Source organism: Ursus arctos, unplaced genomic scaffold (genome assembly GCF_023065955.2).
Source record: "Ursus arctos isolate Adak ecotype North America unplaced genomic scaffold, UrsArc2.0 scaffold_17, whole genome shotgun sequence".
In the NCBI taxonomy this organism is placed as follows: Eukaryota; Metazoa; Chordata; class Mammalia; order Carnivora; family Ursidae; genus Ursus; species Ursus arctos.
The window spans coordinates 24,040,082-24,052,591 of NW_026622841.1; the positions used below are offsets into that span (position 1 = coordinate 24,040,082).

Here is a 12,510-nt window from a genome sequence, read left to right on the forward strand (position 1 = left end):
TGTTCATCTTAATCTGAGGCCCCAAATAAAGGAGGGATTTGCATTTGCTTCTAGAGGGATCTAGGCTGCATCGCGTGAGGCCATTTAACTTCTTTCAGAGGTTCTCGGCTTCATGTGACATCTCAGGTTCAGCTTCCCAGTGGCAAGCTGGTGGCACAGCTTTGTACTGGCAGCTTTGTATTGGCTTTCATCGTCTGGGTCACCCTACCCTTCGAATCTGTTTACTGCTCAGTATTTTACTTTGGATTCAAGCCACAGTTTGTTCGCCTGTGGTTGTTCTTTTTGGTTGTGGTGGAAGGGTCCCTGGAGATTTCCTCTACTTTTTGGAAGTCCGTCAATGCACTAAAAGGTGTATTTTAGCCAAGAACTAGTTGTTTTGTACAGGAGGCCTCTTTGGAGTAACTGCTGTATGAACATAGCCTCCAGTGGAAGGCAACTATAGTTTCTTTACAAATATTTTTACATTTTTTTAAAATGAGGGAAGAAGCCTTTGGAGATTGAGACTGAAGATAGAAGCACACACATACAGAAGGGGAAAGAATTGACTGGAAAGCGCAGGGAAGCAGGGGGCACTAGAAGCAAGAGCACAGAGAGGGAGTGAGCGTTTGCATTGGAGGAACATACCCCCTGTGCCAGCAGCGCTGTGGGCATGCACTGAGGGGATGGAGGACCTGGGTCACCTGCCAAGAGCTGGGCACACACAGCAGCCAGTTAGCGTGGCTCTGTGGAGAGTAGAAAAGAGACCGGAGACTTGTCGAGTCCAGGTAAAATGCTTGCTTAACCACATTTCATCGGCATAAAATAGTTTAATATAAATTTATTCAAAAAAATTTTGTTTCGTAGGAATTGCTCTCAAGCATAGTGGATTGAACCCACATGCTTATCTTTGGTTTCTTCTGAAACCCCAATAAAATATCAGTAGAGGGACTTTTAAAAAATCATGAATTTATTTTAAGTTTAAAGAGGAGGAAAGGGGAACACAATGTTAATAACATTTTGCAAGTTGGAAAGTTGAGTAATGATGAACTCAACTGATCAGTGAAAGCTGAAGGCTAAATGCCTTCAGGGTTGGAGAACTCCAGGAAACAGGCAGTTCTTGCCATAGAACCCTGGAAAGGCTTAGGAATTGGAAGTACCAGGTGTCTCTGAAGGCAGACACCTGGGAGGAGTGATTGAAGGAAGCAGTTGGATGCTCAGCTCTTGTCCACCACCATGCGCAGTCAGGAGACCACCCCCTCCCCGGTTAATGCTAGAATGTCTTCTCTGAGAGGCTGAGCCAGGAGAGCCTTCCTGTGGGAGCTCTGGGGCACAGTGGAGGGGTGGCATACTGAGAACAGGGCTAAGAGCAAAGGCTACAAATGGAGGAGTGAGGCATCTTGACATGGCTTCTGAGAATGCTGGCACTGGGGTTGTACCCACTGCATCCCCTTCCTTCCAGAAGGTTAATGCATACCCTTCTGGAGAAAATGAACTGAAAACAGGAAGAAGATGTAGAGATGCTGATGTTTGGGTGTCCCTCAATGAAACAGCTCCGAACCCTCCCGTGGGAGCCAGCACTTGGCAGGCTGTGCCTTGCACACGGAGCCGCCATCAGCACTGGCCTCCTTTTGGCTCGTAAATGGAGAATCAAGGATCCTGAACAGTTGAGAAAAACTTCCAACTTCTGAGAGATCAAAATGAGAAAAAAAAATGATAGAAGATAGAATATTTATGGAAATTAAAAGAATAATCCATAATCAGACCTCTCTAATATAACTCCTTTTCATTCTCCTGTGGCTGAAAACCTTTTTAAGTTTTTATTAATTTTTTTAAAAGATTTTTATTTGTCAGAGAGAGCGAGAAAGAGCATGGGGGGCGGGGGAGAAAGAGCACAAGTAGGGGGAGCAGCAGGCAGAGAAAGAAGCAGGCTCTGTGCCGAACAAGGAGTCCAGTGTGGGACTTGATCCCAGGACCCTGGGATCATGACCTCAGCCGAAGGCTGACACTCAACAGACTGAGCCACCCAGGCATCGCTGGCTGAAGACCTTTTTGAGACTCTCTGGAAGACCTTCAAAATCCATGATGTATTCATTTAGCTAAATGCAGTAGAGGTAAATCCCTCTTTTGAAACTAGTTTTGAATTTTTTCAGATGGCCGAGGTACTTTGGCTCTCAAGGCAACAGGGTTTCACTGTTCTCTGATCTGTCCTTGAGCTAATCCTTAGGGCCTGGGGCAGGCTGTAGCTCAAGAGGTAAGCCTGAAATTGGCAGATGAGTTGTTTCTGTTTTGTTTATTTTTGTCTTAGTATAAAATTTAACAGTTTAATTTCATTAATCGGGTAATGCAAGAAAAAAAAAAAGAAACCAATTGCTAGAAAGAACTCAAAACAAGGATTTACTCTTTTGAAATATTTTGCATTTAAGATTTGTGATCTGTCTTTGCAGAAAAATTAAAATGCTTCTAGGACCTCCTGAATTGTTCTTGACCTTACAATAGGTGATACTGTTTTTTGATATATCTCTTTTTTCTCTCCCTTTCTTTTCTGTTATCAGTGGAACAAAATCCCTAAACTTTACTGATAGGCTTGCTCTTGATTTCAAACTATATCGCAAAGTTATAGGAATTGAAACAGTGTGGTATTGGCATTAGTGCAGATACAGATCAATGGAACAGAATAGAGATCCCAAAAATAAACCCATGCACATGTGGCCAATTAGGTTATGACAAAGGTGCCTTGTATATACAGAGAAAGGACAGTCTCTTCAATAAATAGTGATGGAAAAATCGGACAGCTGCATGCAAAAGAATGAAACTAGACCCCATCTCACACTATACACAAAAATTAATTCGAAGTGGACTGAAGACTTGAATATAGGACCTGAAACCATAGAATTGCTAAAAGAAAACATAGGTGGTAAGCCCCCTGCTATGGGTCTTGGAGAAGATTTTTTGAATCTGACACCAAAAGCAAAAATAAGTGGGACTACATCAAATTAAAAAGCTTCTGCACAGCAAAGAAACCATCAAGAAAATAAAAACAGCAGCCTATTGAATGGGAGAAGTTACTTCCAAATCATATATCTGATAAGGGGCTAATATCTAAAATAGATAAAGAACTAGCACTTGGCTGGCTCTGTCGATGGAGCATGCAGCTCATAATCTGAGGGTCATGAGTTTGGGCCCCACGTTGGGCGTAAAGCTTGCTTAACAACAACAACAAAAATCCTAAGGTTTCCAGTTATTGCGGCACATGGCACCGTGAGCAATAAAGTTTCCCACGGTACCCTGTATGAGTTGGTGCGGGAAGTCCTGCACAGGAAGTAGTGCAGGTGCCAGAAGATTTGGGAGGTGGTGGAGCTGCAGATCAGCTTGAAGAACAGTGACCCTCAGAAAGACAAATGCTTCTCGGCACCATCAGGCTGAAGTCTACTCCCGGCCCCAAGTTCTCTGTATGTATTTTGGGGGTATCAGCAGCACTTGTTGAGGCCGGGGCTGTGGACATTCCCCCCGTGGACATTGGGGCTGCTGAAGAAACTCAACAAGAATAAAAATTAGTCAAGAAGCTGGCTAAGAAGCAGATCCCTTGAGTCCTGGGCCCAGGCCTGAATAAGACTGGCACATTCCCTTCCTTGCTGACCCGCATGAGAGCACGGGGCCAGAGTGGATGAAGTGAGGTCCACGATCAGATTTTAGATGGAGAAGGTGCTGTGTCTGGCATGTGACCATTGGCTGCATGAAGATTACAGATGATGAGCTTCCATGTAACATCCACTTAGCTGTCAATTTCCTGTTGTCATTGCTCAAGAAGAATTGGCAGAAAGTCCAGGCTGTATACATCATGAGCACCGTAGGCAAGCGCTTGTACTAAAGCACAGCTTAATAAGCCCTAGTTCTACTGTAAATATATATACATATATAATTCAGACAACTCAGTAGGGAAAAATAATCTGATTATGAATGGGCAGAAGATCTGAATGGACATTTTCCCAAAGAAGACAGATAGCCAAGAGGTACATGAAAAGACGCTCAGCATCACTAATTACCAGAGAAATGCAAATCAAAACCACAATGAGATACTATCTCATACCTGTTGGAATGCCTGTTATCAAAAAAGACTAGAAATGGCAAGTGTTGGCAAAGATGTGGAGAAGAGGGAACCCTTGTGCACCGTTGGTGGGAGTGTAATGCAGTATTGGTGCCGCCGCCATGGAAAGCGGTATGGAGGGTCCTCAAAAAAATTAAAAGGAGAACTACCATATGATCCAGCAATTCCATTTCCGGGTATTTGTCTGAAAAAAAGGAAAACACTAATTTAAAAAAAATGTATATTACCCTCATGTTCATTTCAGCATTATTTATAATACCCAAGATATTGAAATAACCTACGTGACCATTGATGGATGAGTGGATAAAGATGATGTGGTGTATATACACAGTGGAATATTGTTCAACTATAAAAAAATGAAATCCTGCCATTTGTAACAATGTGGATGAACCTCGAGGGCATTAGGCTAAGTGAAAGAAGTCAGAGACAAATACCATATGATCTCTCTTATATGTGAAAGCGAAATCCGTTATACATACATTAAACTCCTAGATGCAGAGAACGGGTTGGGGGGTGGGAGAAGTGAGTACATTTATTTTTCTTTAGTTTAAATAAATTGAATACAAAAATAATAAAACTGGAATTTAAGAGGATAATACTTTCAATTGGCCTAGCACCGAGGTACGTATTATGCAGTCCAATACCCTGTCGCACGGATGTTCTGTATAGTTAGTAGTTGCCTACTACAGTCTATTTCCATACTTTCTCCAGCGTACCGTGAAACTGTTTTCTGCCCTCTTCTGTTAACAGTTTTTATACTGTGCTCAACTTAGATATAAAAAAGGCATATTTTATAATAGAACCTGGAAGACTGTATTATCCTTGAGTATAATTAGAAACATTTCCATTTGACTATAATAATAGCAGACAGCCGGAATTATTGCAGATTTTATTGGAATATGTGGGACACAGTCATATAAATATTGTAATGCATTAAAATGTAGATCAGTTTTCATTTTAGAAAAGAGTGAGTCCATCTGCTTTTCCTTAGTTTATGATTATTTTATAGATGCATATTCAGTTTTGCTCATTAGAAGTTTAAATATGATTTTTAATACTTTAGAATAATTCCATTATTAGTTCCACAATTAAAACTGCCAATTACGGACTCTACCATGGTTTTCTGAATATAAGTTTATAGTAAATACAATCTAGCTTCTGTGTCTTCCATCTTAAGGAAGTCAATTTTGCTCTGAACTTTTTAGGCACTTGGGGAACCTGTTTTTGGAATATAGCTCTGTTATTTCTTGATTATATTTTTAATGCTTGTATTTGGCACAGTTGAGCAGCATTTAGAAACCAACAACTTGACTTTCTGCGTACAAAGTAAACAACGAGCTCTCTGTGTTTTAATATTTCCATGTTACCTGATTTAAATGACCCATATGTTTTCTTTTTTCTGGCTGCTGCTTTGTTTTCCATCAGTGTTATTTTTTCCCTCTTTCTCGAGTGAGTGCTTTTTTCATTATTCTTTTCTCCCTCTCTTCCCTTCCCTTTCTACTCTGTGGAAGGTATTTGATTACAACACTATCTTGCTCTTCTCTGGTTCCCCTCCCTAGGGAGAGTGTGGTATGAATGGGTGCTGAACAGCTCAGTTTCACGTGTAGATGGCTGGAGTTGTACGGGACCGTGGATATCATCTGGTCTTTCATTTGCTCCTTCCCCTGGTGTCACTCGCAGGAACCAGAGAAGCAGGGTTAGGGCTTTAAAGCCGGGGAACCCCAGATACAGGGGTGAGATTTCAGTGACCCTGTTCTGCACAATGCTCATAGTAACAGTTTATATTTATTCATCGTTAGAGGTTATTTCTAAATTGGGTATTTAAATCAAAGATTTCCAGTATGTGTTGATGAGTGTATAACATTATCACCTTGGTGTGTAAACTAATCATACGGGTATTTCGTCTCTCTCCCCTCGGGTGGCTCATGATATTTATTTACCAGGGTTTGTCTTTGGGGTCTTCAGTGAAACATGGGTTGACTGACTGGATTTTTTCCAACTCTGTATAGGAACAGGTCTTTAAAAATAGTTCATAAGGATTTTTGTTTTTTGGTTTTTTTCTTTTTATGAGTATGGATCTGGGTTCAAATCTAGTCTCTGCCACTTATTTGTAAGTAAACTGACCTTTCTGAGCCTTGATTTCTTTATCTGTAACATGGTGGTGATCACGCCTACTCCTTAAGAGTTATTGTCAGGATTAATGTGACAGAAAGAATGAAATGCTTGGCACAGTGCCTCTCAAAGGGTAGAGTACTCAGTAAATGTTAGCTATGAATATTATCTCAGAGAAGCTAGCGTTGAAAATATGAGCATATTTGACTGGAGCTATAAGAGGCAATTTAAAACTCTTTAAGAGAGAAAAATTCTGGGTTTAAAATTTCACAATAAACATACTGAATCTCTTCAAAGTCCTTTGCTCAGTTTACTTTGTCACTGACCTGAAGATTTCAAGGGCTTTTCAGATTCTCTTTCTATGAGAAATGCATGAGTGTTACTATAATTTCTGGCAGGTGAGTTTATATTTACTTGTTTTTATTGGCACTAAGGAAGATATTTGGCCTCAAATGAAAGCTGAGCGATATAAACGTTGCTTGGAAAAGAATGTAGGATGAGTGACTAGCTTAGTGTCAGACCTGGTAAGCAGTCAAGTCTTGTCCCTCTTCACCTGATACACAGTTATTTGCTTCTAGATTAGTCCCAGATATAAGAATATAGTATTCTGTAGGGATGTTTTTGTTTTAGTAAATAGAAGTTGCCTGAGATTTCAACTGGAAATTGCCTGTTCTTGTCTTTTGTTGCTAGAGTTTTGGCCTTGAAATGGTACATTTCACTTGTATGAAATGTATTTATCATCATTTTCATTAAGTTGATAACAAAGCTGTGCATATATTCCTTTATTGACCTAAGTTGTAATCTTGGCAGAAGTCATGGTTTAGATGGCACATGGAATAGAACACAGAATCCTCTTCACTGTATTAAGATTTGAGGGTGAGATGTGTTTACACCCCTGAGAGAAAGAAATCCAACCATCTCTGGGTCCTTAGCTTTTGTTCCCTCACTTTCTGTAATTAAAACACTTCTGACTACTTGGCTGAACAGGGGTATGCGGTTAAAGTGGCCTGCTTATTTGGTCTGGACTGTTCTTTAGGGAATCAAGGAACGATTTTAAATGTCCTTACTTGGGTCTGGTCACTGCATTCTGTAGGGTGAGCCAGGGGATGACAAGTCAGCAAGCTTGTATTAGGTATATATTATAGGCCAAGAGATCGATTTGGAGTAGGTTATTGACTGAGTGGGGTTATGTCAGACAGCTTTGGCAATGAGAAGGATTTTAGTTACATCTACTTTTTATTGTGTAGCCTCAGAGACTAGTGTTACTTATTTCCAAATTTTGTTTTCTTCACTGGTTAAGCTAAGCCTGGCACTTCTAGAGTGCTATTTAATGTAGTCATCGAACTTGATTCTTGCTGTTTTCTTTGTAGCATTGATTGGTGCTTTTGGTGTGATTTAGTATTCTCTTCAAGCTCTGTACTCACCTCTCAGAGGGTTACCGTGCCAGTTCTATTTATGGCAAGGCAGGAAGGAATTTCTTCATAATTTCTGAATACCAGGTGATATTGTGGTCTAGAAAAAAGAGTTGCTACACTTTGAAATTCCAAGTGCTTTGATGCTTCGGAAAGAATCACTAGATTTGTACTAGACCCTGGGTTTGGTTCGACAAACATGTTTTGAGTATATGTTATGTGTTAAGCTCTTTGTCAGTCGTCATCCTCAAGAAGTAGCGAGTCCAGGGGTGCCTGGGTTAAGCGTCCAACTCTTGATCTCAACTCAGGTCTCGATCTCAGAGTCGTGAGTTCAAGCCCCGTGTTGGGCTTCACGGTGGGCATGAAGCCTACTTAAAAAAAAAAAAAAGGATAGAGTCCAATAGGGGCCTGTCCAGGTATAGACGGAAATTATGGTATAATGTAGCCGATGTATCAGTGAAAGACATGTACAAGGCAAGATGCTTTGTAGATGATTTTTTTTCAGAGTGAGCCGGGAGAGTTGGGTTTTATGGAGGAGAGGAAGACTGAGGATGATGCAGGTGAAAAAAGATTGGCTTTTTAAAAAGTCAGGTTTTTGTTGTTGGAGGGCATTCTCGGCAGAGCTAATGTTACAGAGGAGGCATGAAATGGCATGTAGCAGGTAGCTGGGTATTGCTGGGATATAAGTTGTGAGTAATGGGGGGTGATCATGCTAGAACGGGGTACGGAGTCTGTGTCTCGAAGCGTCCGGCATGCTGTACCACAGCACTTGCGTTTTCTCAGAGACCTAGTGTTCAGCTTAAAGCAGTTGAAAAGATGTAAGCCAGGAGAGGAAAGGAGGGAGTTTAGTTAGCTCCATTTGGCAGCAGTCTAGAGTCTGGGTTGGAGAGGAGTAAGATTGGATGTAGGAATACTAGTTAGGAAGGTTGAAAGAAGTTCAGGAGTGAGTTTTAATTTAGTAAGCTGGTTTAACTGAACTGAGATGATGAAATAATGAACAAAAGCATGACGAGGAGAGCAGAAAAGAGGAAGCATAAGAGAGGTAGTCTGTGCAATTGAATGGACCCAGAGATTGGTTTAAATAAGCATGGGAGATGGGGCGCCTGGGTGGCTCAGTCGTTAAGCATCTGCCTTCGGCTCAGGGCATGATCCCGGCATTCTGGGATCGAGCCCCGCATCAGGCTCATCCGCTGGGAGCCTGCTTCTTCCTCTCCCACTCCCCCTGCTTGTGTTCCCTCTCTCGCTGGCTGTCTCTCTCTCCATCAAATAAATAAATAAATAATCTTAAAAAAAAATTTTTTTTAAAGCATAGGAGAGAGTAGTCCGGGCTTTGGCCCTGGGTGCGTGATGTAGTCACCGAAAGGAAACCGAAAGAAGCAATAAGTGGATTTCAAGTATTGGGAAATATGGGTTCAGTTTTGAACATGTGGAGCTTGGGGTGCTAGTGATGCATCTAGGTGGAGATGGCCAGTAGGCAATTGGATATAAAGATAAGAAGGAGTTCATTGGAGAGGCCAAGAGGAAAACGTCGCCGTAGAAATCAATAGTATGTAAGTAATGACTGATGAAGGAGGACGTAGGGAGTGGAAAGAGGAGAAAGCCAATGGTGGAACTCTGGGGAACACACCAAAAGCTGAAAGATATTCTGAGGAGGCAGATCCTGGGAATGGGTAGAAAAAGAAGTAGACTGGAAACAAGGTGTTGTAGGAACTGAAGGGAATAAGAATTTCATGAAGGAGTAGGTGTCAGTAGTGTCCAAAGCCAGAAGTCACACGAGCTATTGGTTGGCTTTGGAAATTGGACGGTCACTTAGAGCAGTTTGGGACAGAGGAGCACCTCTACAGGAATGATAATTTGCATCCTAACTTTGCCACTTACTCTCTGACTTGGGAAAGTCATTTCACCTCTGGCTCTTTATTTGTAAAGAGGTGGAAACCCTCTCAGTGGTTCAGTCTGTGATCTGCGGAGCCCCACAGGTTCAGAAAAGGTGCTTTGAGGGGCGCCTGGGTGGCTCAGTCATTAAGCGTCTGCCTTCAGCTCAGGTCATGATCCCAGGGTCCTGGGATCGAGCCCCGGATCGGGCTCCCTGCTCAGTGGGAAGCCTGCTTTTCCCTCTTCCATTCCCCCTGCTGGTGTTCCCTCTCTTGCTGTGTCTCTCTCTGTCCAATAAATAAATACAATCTATAAAAAAAAAAAAAAAAAGAAAAGGTAAGGTGCTTTGAGGCCCATCAAGGAGACCCAGTGTTTGATCAGATATTTACTGGGGGAAAGAGGTACAGGTATTCTACTGATTGAAACAAGCAGCTAGAGCAGCTTAATTTTTGGGGGGTCTATTTTGTATATTTCACTTCAGTGTAAGATTTCATTTGAAAAAACACAGTATAAAATAAGAGATTTGAAAACTGCTGGTCTACAGGAACCATAAGAGACCTTGACACATTAAAAGTTAGGTAATTAATAGCTAATGTTCAGAATTCCTATACTAGGTGAAGATTGTAGTATGTGCTAACTTGCTCATGGTTTGGATTTTATTAGAGGTCAACATTAGTGTCTGAGTTTATGTGGTAATAGCTGTTGTTATTCTCATTAGGAACGAAGACTGTACTTCTAAAAAGCTCTATTCTATTTTATATTTAAAAAAATTTTTTTTGTGTATCTTACCAGGTTCTGATTCTGAAGATCTTTTGGAAGAATTGCTCTGTTGTTTGATGCAGTTAATCACGGATATTCCACTCCTGTAAGTTCTGGCCAAGCCAGGATTTGCTTTTTCTTCTTTGTATATTGAAGATGGTGATTGATCACGTCGAAGAGTTTGTGGGTCCTGGTGTAATATTTTTGTGTATGCCTTTTACGTATGCCTCTTTGTCCGTCCGTGGAGTTCTGCTGTTATCTTTTGCTTAATAATATTTATACTCTGACTATGCATTATCAAAACAAGAATTTTATGTTATAAGGGGAAAATAACCAAACTCTTTAGGAATCTTGAGCAAGTGATAGCACAGAATTGATCTCCGTAGTGCTATCTTTGAGCTCTCTGTTAACAGGTGGAAGAGAGTCTAACCCGTTTATGGGAGAGACAGCTCATGAGCCAGCCTGGATTCTCTCCTTCTTCGTTACTTCCTGATTTCTGACCTCTTTGGGAGACATCAGATTTCCATTTCCAGGCTTTTTTGAATTTAGGTGTTGTCCCTGAGATGTAGGGGACCATCTTCCACTAAAACTTCTGGGTAAGGGGACCTGTCTCAGCTAGGAGGTCTATCTTTTTGTTCTTGACAGCCCTCTTTCCTACTGTCTGGACTGTAGACAAGGTAGTGTGAGTTGTGTGGCTCTCTTGGCACCATGAGCCCAGAGACTCACAGAAGATTCTGCTTTGATATCATTGAGCTGCTGAACCAAAGTCATTACTACCAGTGCCCCCTCGTCACTTTCACCCCAGACTTCTCTTGTGAGGAAAATATAGCCTTATTTGTTTCCTGTAACTAGATTTCTGCCCCTCCAGCTGAACGCAATTCCTGTATTCCTATATGAATATGCGGTTCCTTTAAAATGTTCCTTTTAAAGCAGTTACTCTCAACTTTTAAAAAAAATTGTCTCTCTGGAGTCTTTTTAGACATTTTTGTAATTGTCTCTCGCCACTAATGAAATTTGAATACCCTGTACACTGAATGTCTCTTTATATACTGTGGCCCTTTGGAGGGCCACAGATCATTATGATATCTGTGAAGTTTTTCACACCTGGAGAATCAATTTTCACTCTCTTGGGGGAGATATCACCCCACCGAGAATGCATATTTTAAAGGAATTATTTTTTTTTAAGACTGTATTCTTAAGTAATCTCTACACCCAATGTGGGGCTCACATTTAATAATCCTGAGATCAGGAGTACGTGCTCTACTGACCGAGCCAGCCAAGCGCCCCTAAAGGATTTAATTTTTTGAATAAAGAAGAAGAGTTTAAGATTGATCATGACAGAATCTCTGTGAACATGGGAATATCATCGGACATGGGCTGCTTGCCTGTGGCCCCAAAGGGAAGGACCAGGTCTTCGTGAGAAGACGGCCTCCTGGCCTCTGTTGTGCATAAGTGCAGCATCCAGAACGTAATCTAGATTTAGAAGCAAGCACCACCACTCCCTGTGGTGACTTGGTCTGCTCACATGCAGCCTGGAAGGCAGGGTTGGAGCGACGGAGGGATCACCTGGTGGGGGAGGGGTACAGGGGAAAACGCCTAATGCACACGGGACTCGTGTGGCAGACACAGTTACTTGCATTTCTGATGTCCTTTCTCGCCTTCTGTCTAACACCTCTCCGATATTGTTTGGGGGGCCAGTGTGTGCCCAGCTTAGTTTTCGGGCACCTCAGCAACTAAATGTGGCCCCATGACATGGTTTGGGTCAATGCTGTGTAAGCAGAAGTCATGACCTTGCAGAGCATGGACCTACAGCTTTTTTGCCCGCTGCCCTTCTCTTCCTTCTTGGGATGTGGAGACAGTGCTGGGGCCATCTTGAAACAGTGATCAGCGCCACATGCAAAGAATAGTGTCCCAGGAGCATGGGATATTAATGATACTGTGGAACTGTCACACCAGCCCTAGATGGCTTATCTTTGGATTTCTTCTGAAGTGAAAAAAAAAATAAACACTTATTTTGGTTAAGCCACTGTGGTCAGGTTTCTGTTACATGTGGTCAGATGTGGGAAAGGGGGGAACACGTGGATTGTCTACTATTTACTTGTCATTGTATGTGTGATGCTTCATGGGTTCTTGACTTAATTTTTTAAATAGTTCCATCTCTATTATGTTTATGTCATTACTAAATACCAGCTATTTAGTATATATCCTCAGTGAGTACATTCTTCCCCACCCCCCTTGTTAATGAAATGTCTTGGTGAAGTTAAGGGGAAT

At 41.7% G+C, this 12,510-nt stretch overlaps 1 protein-coding gene and 1 pseudogene across 3 annotated transcripts in view; both read left to right on the plus strand.

Moving 5' to 3' along the window:
* Positions 1-12,510, plus strand: part of DYM (dymeclin) — a 334,659-nt gene that overhangs the window by 64,482 nt on the left and 257,667 nt on the right. For all 3 annotated transcript variants that reach the window (XM_048218645.2, XM_057313102.1, XM_048218650.2), the window contains exon 6: positions 10,273-10,345. In XM_048218645.2, the coding sequence (XP_048074602.1) occupies positions 10,273-10,345 (73 nt within the window). The remainder of the gene's footprint in view (positions 1-10,272; positions 10,346-12,510) is intronic.
* On the plus strand, positions 3,139-7,947 carry LOC123000899 (60S ribosomal protein L10a-like; annotated as a pseudogene).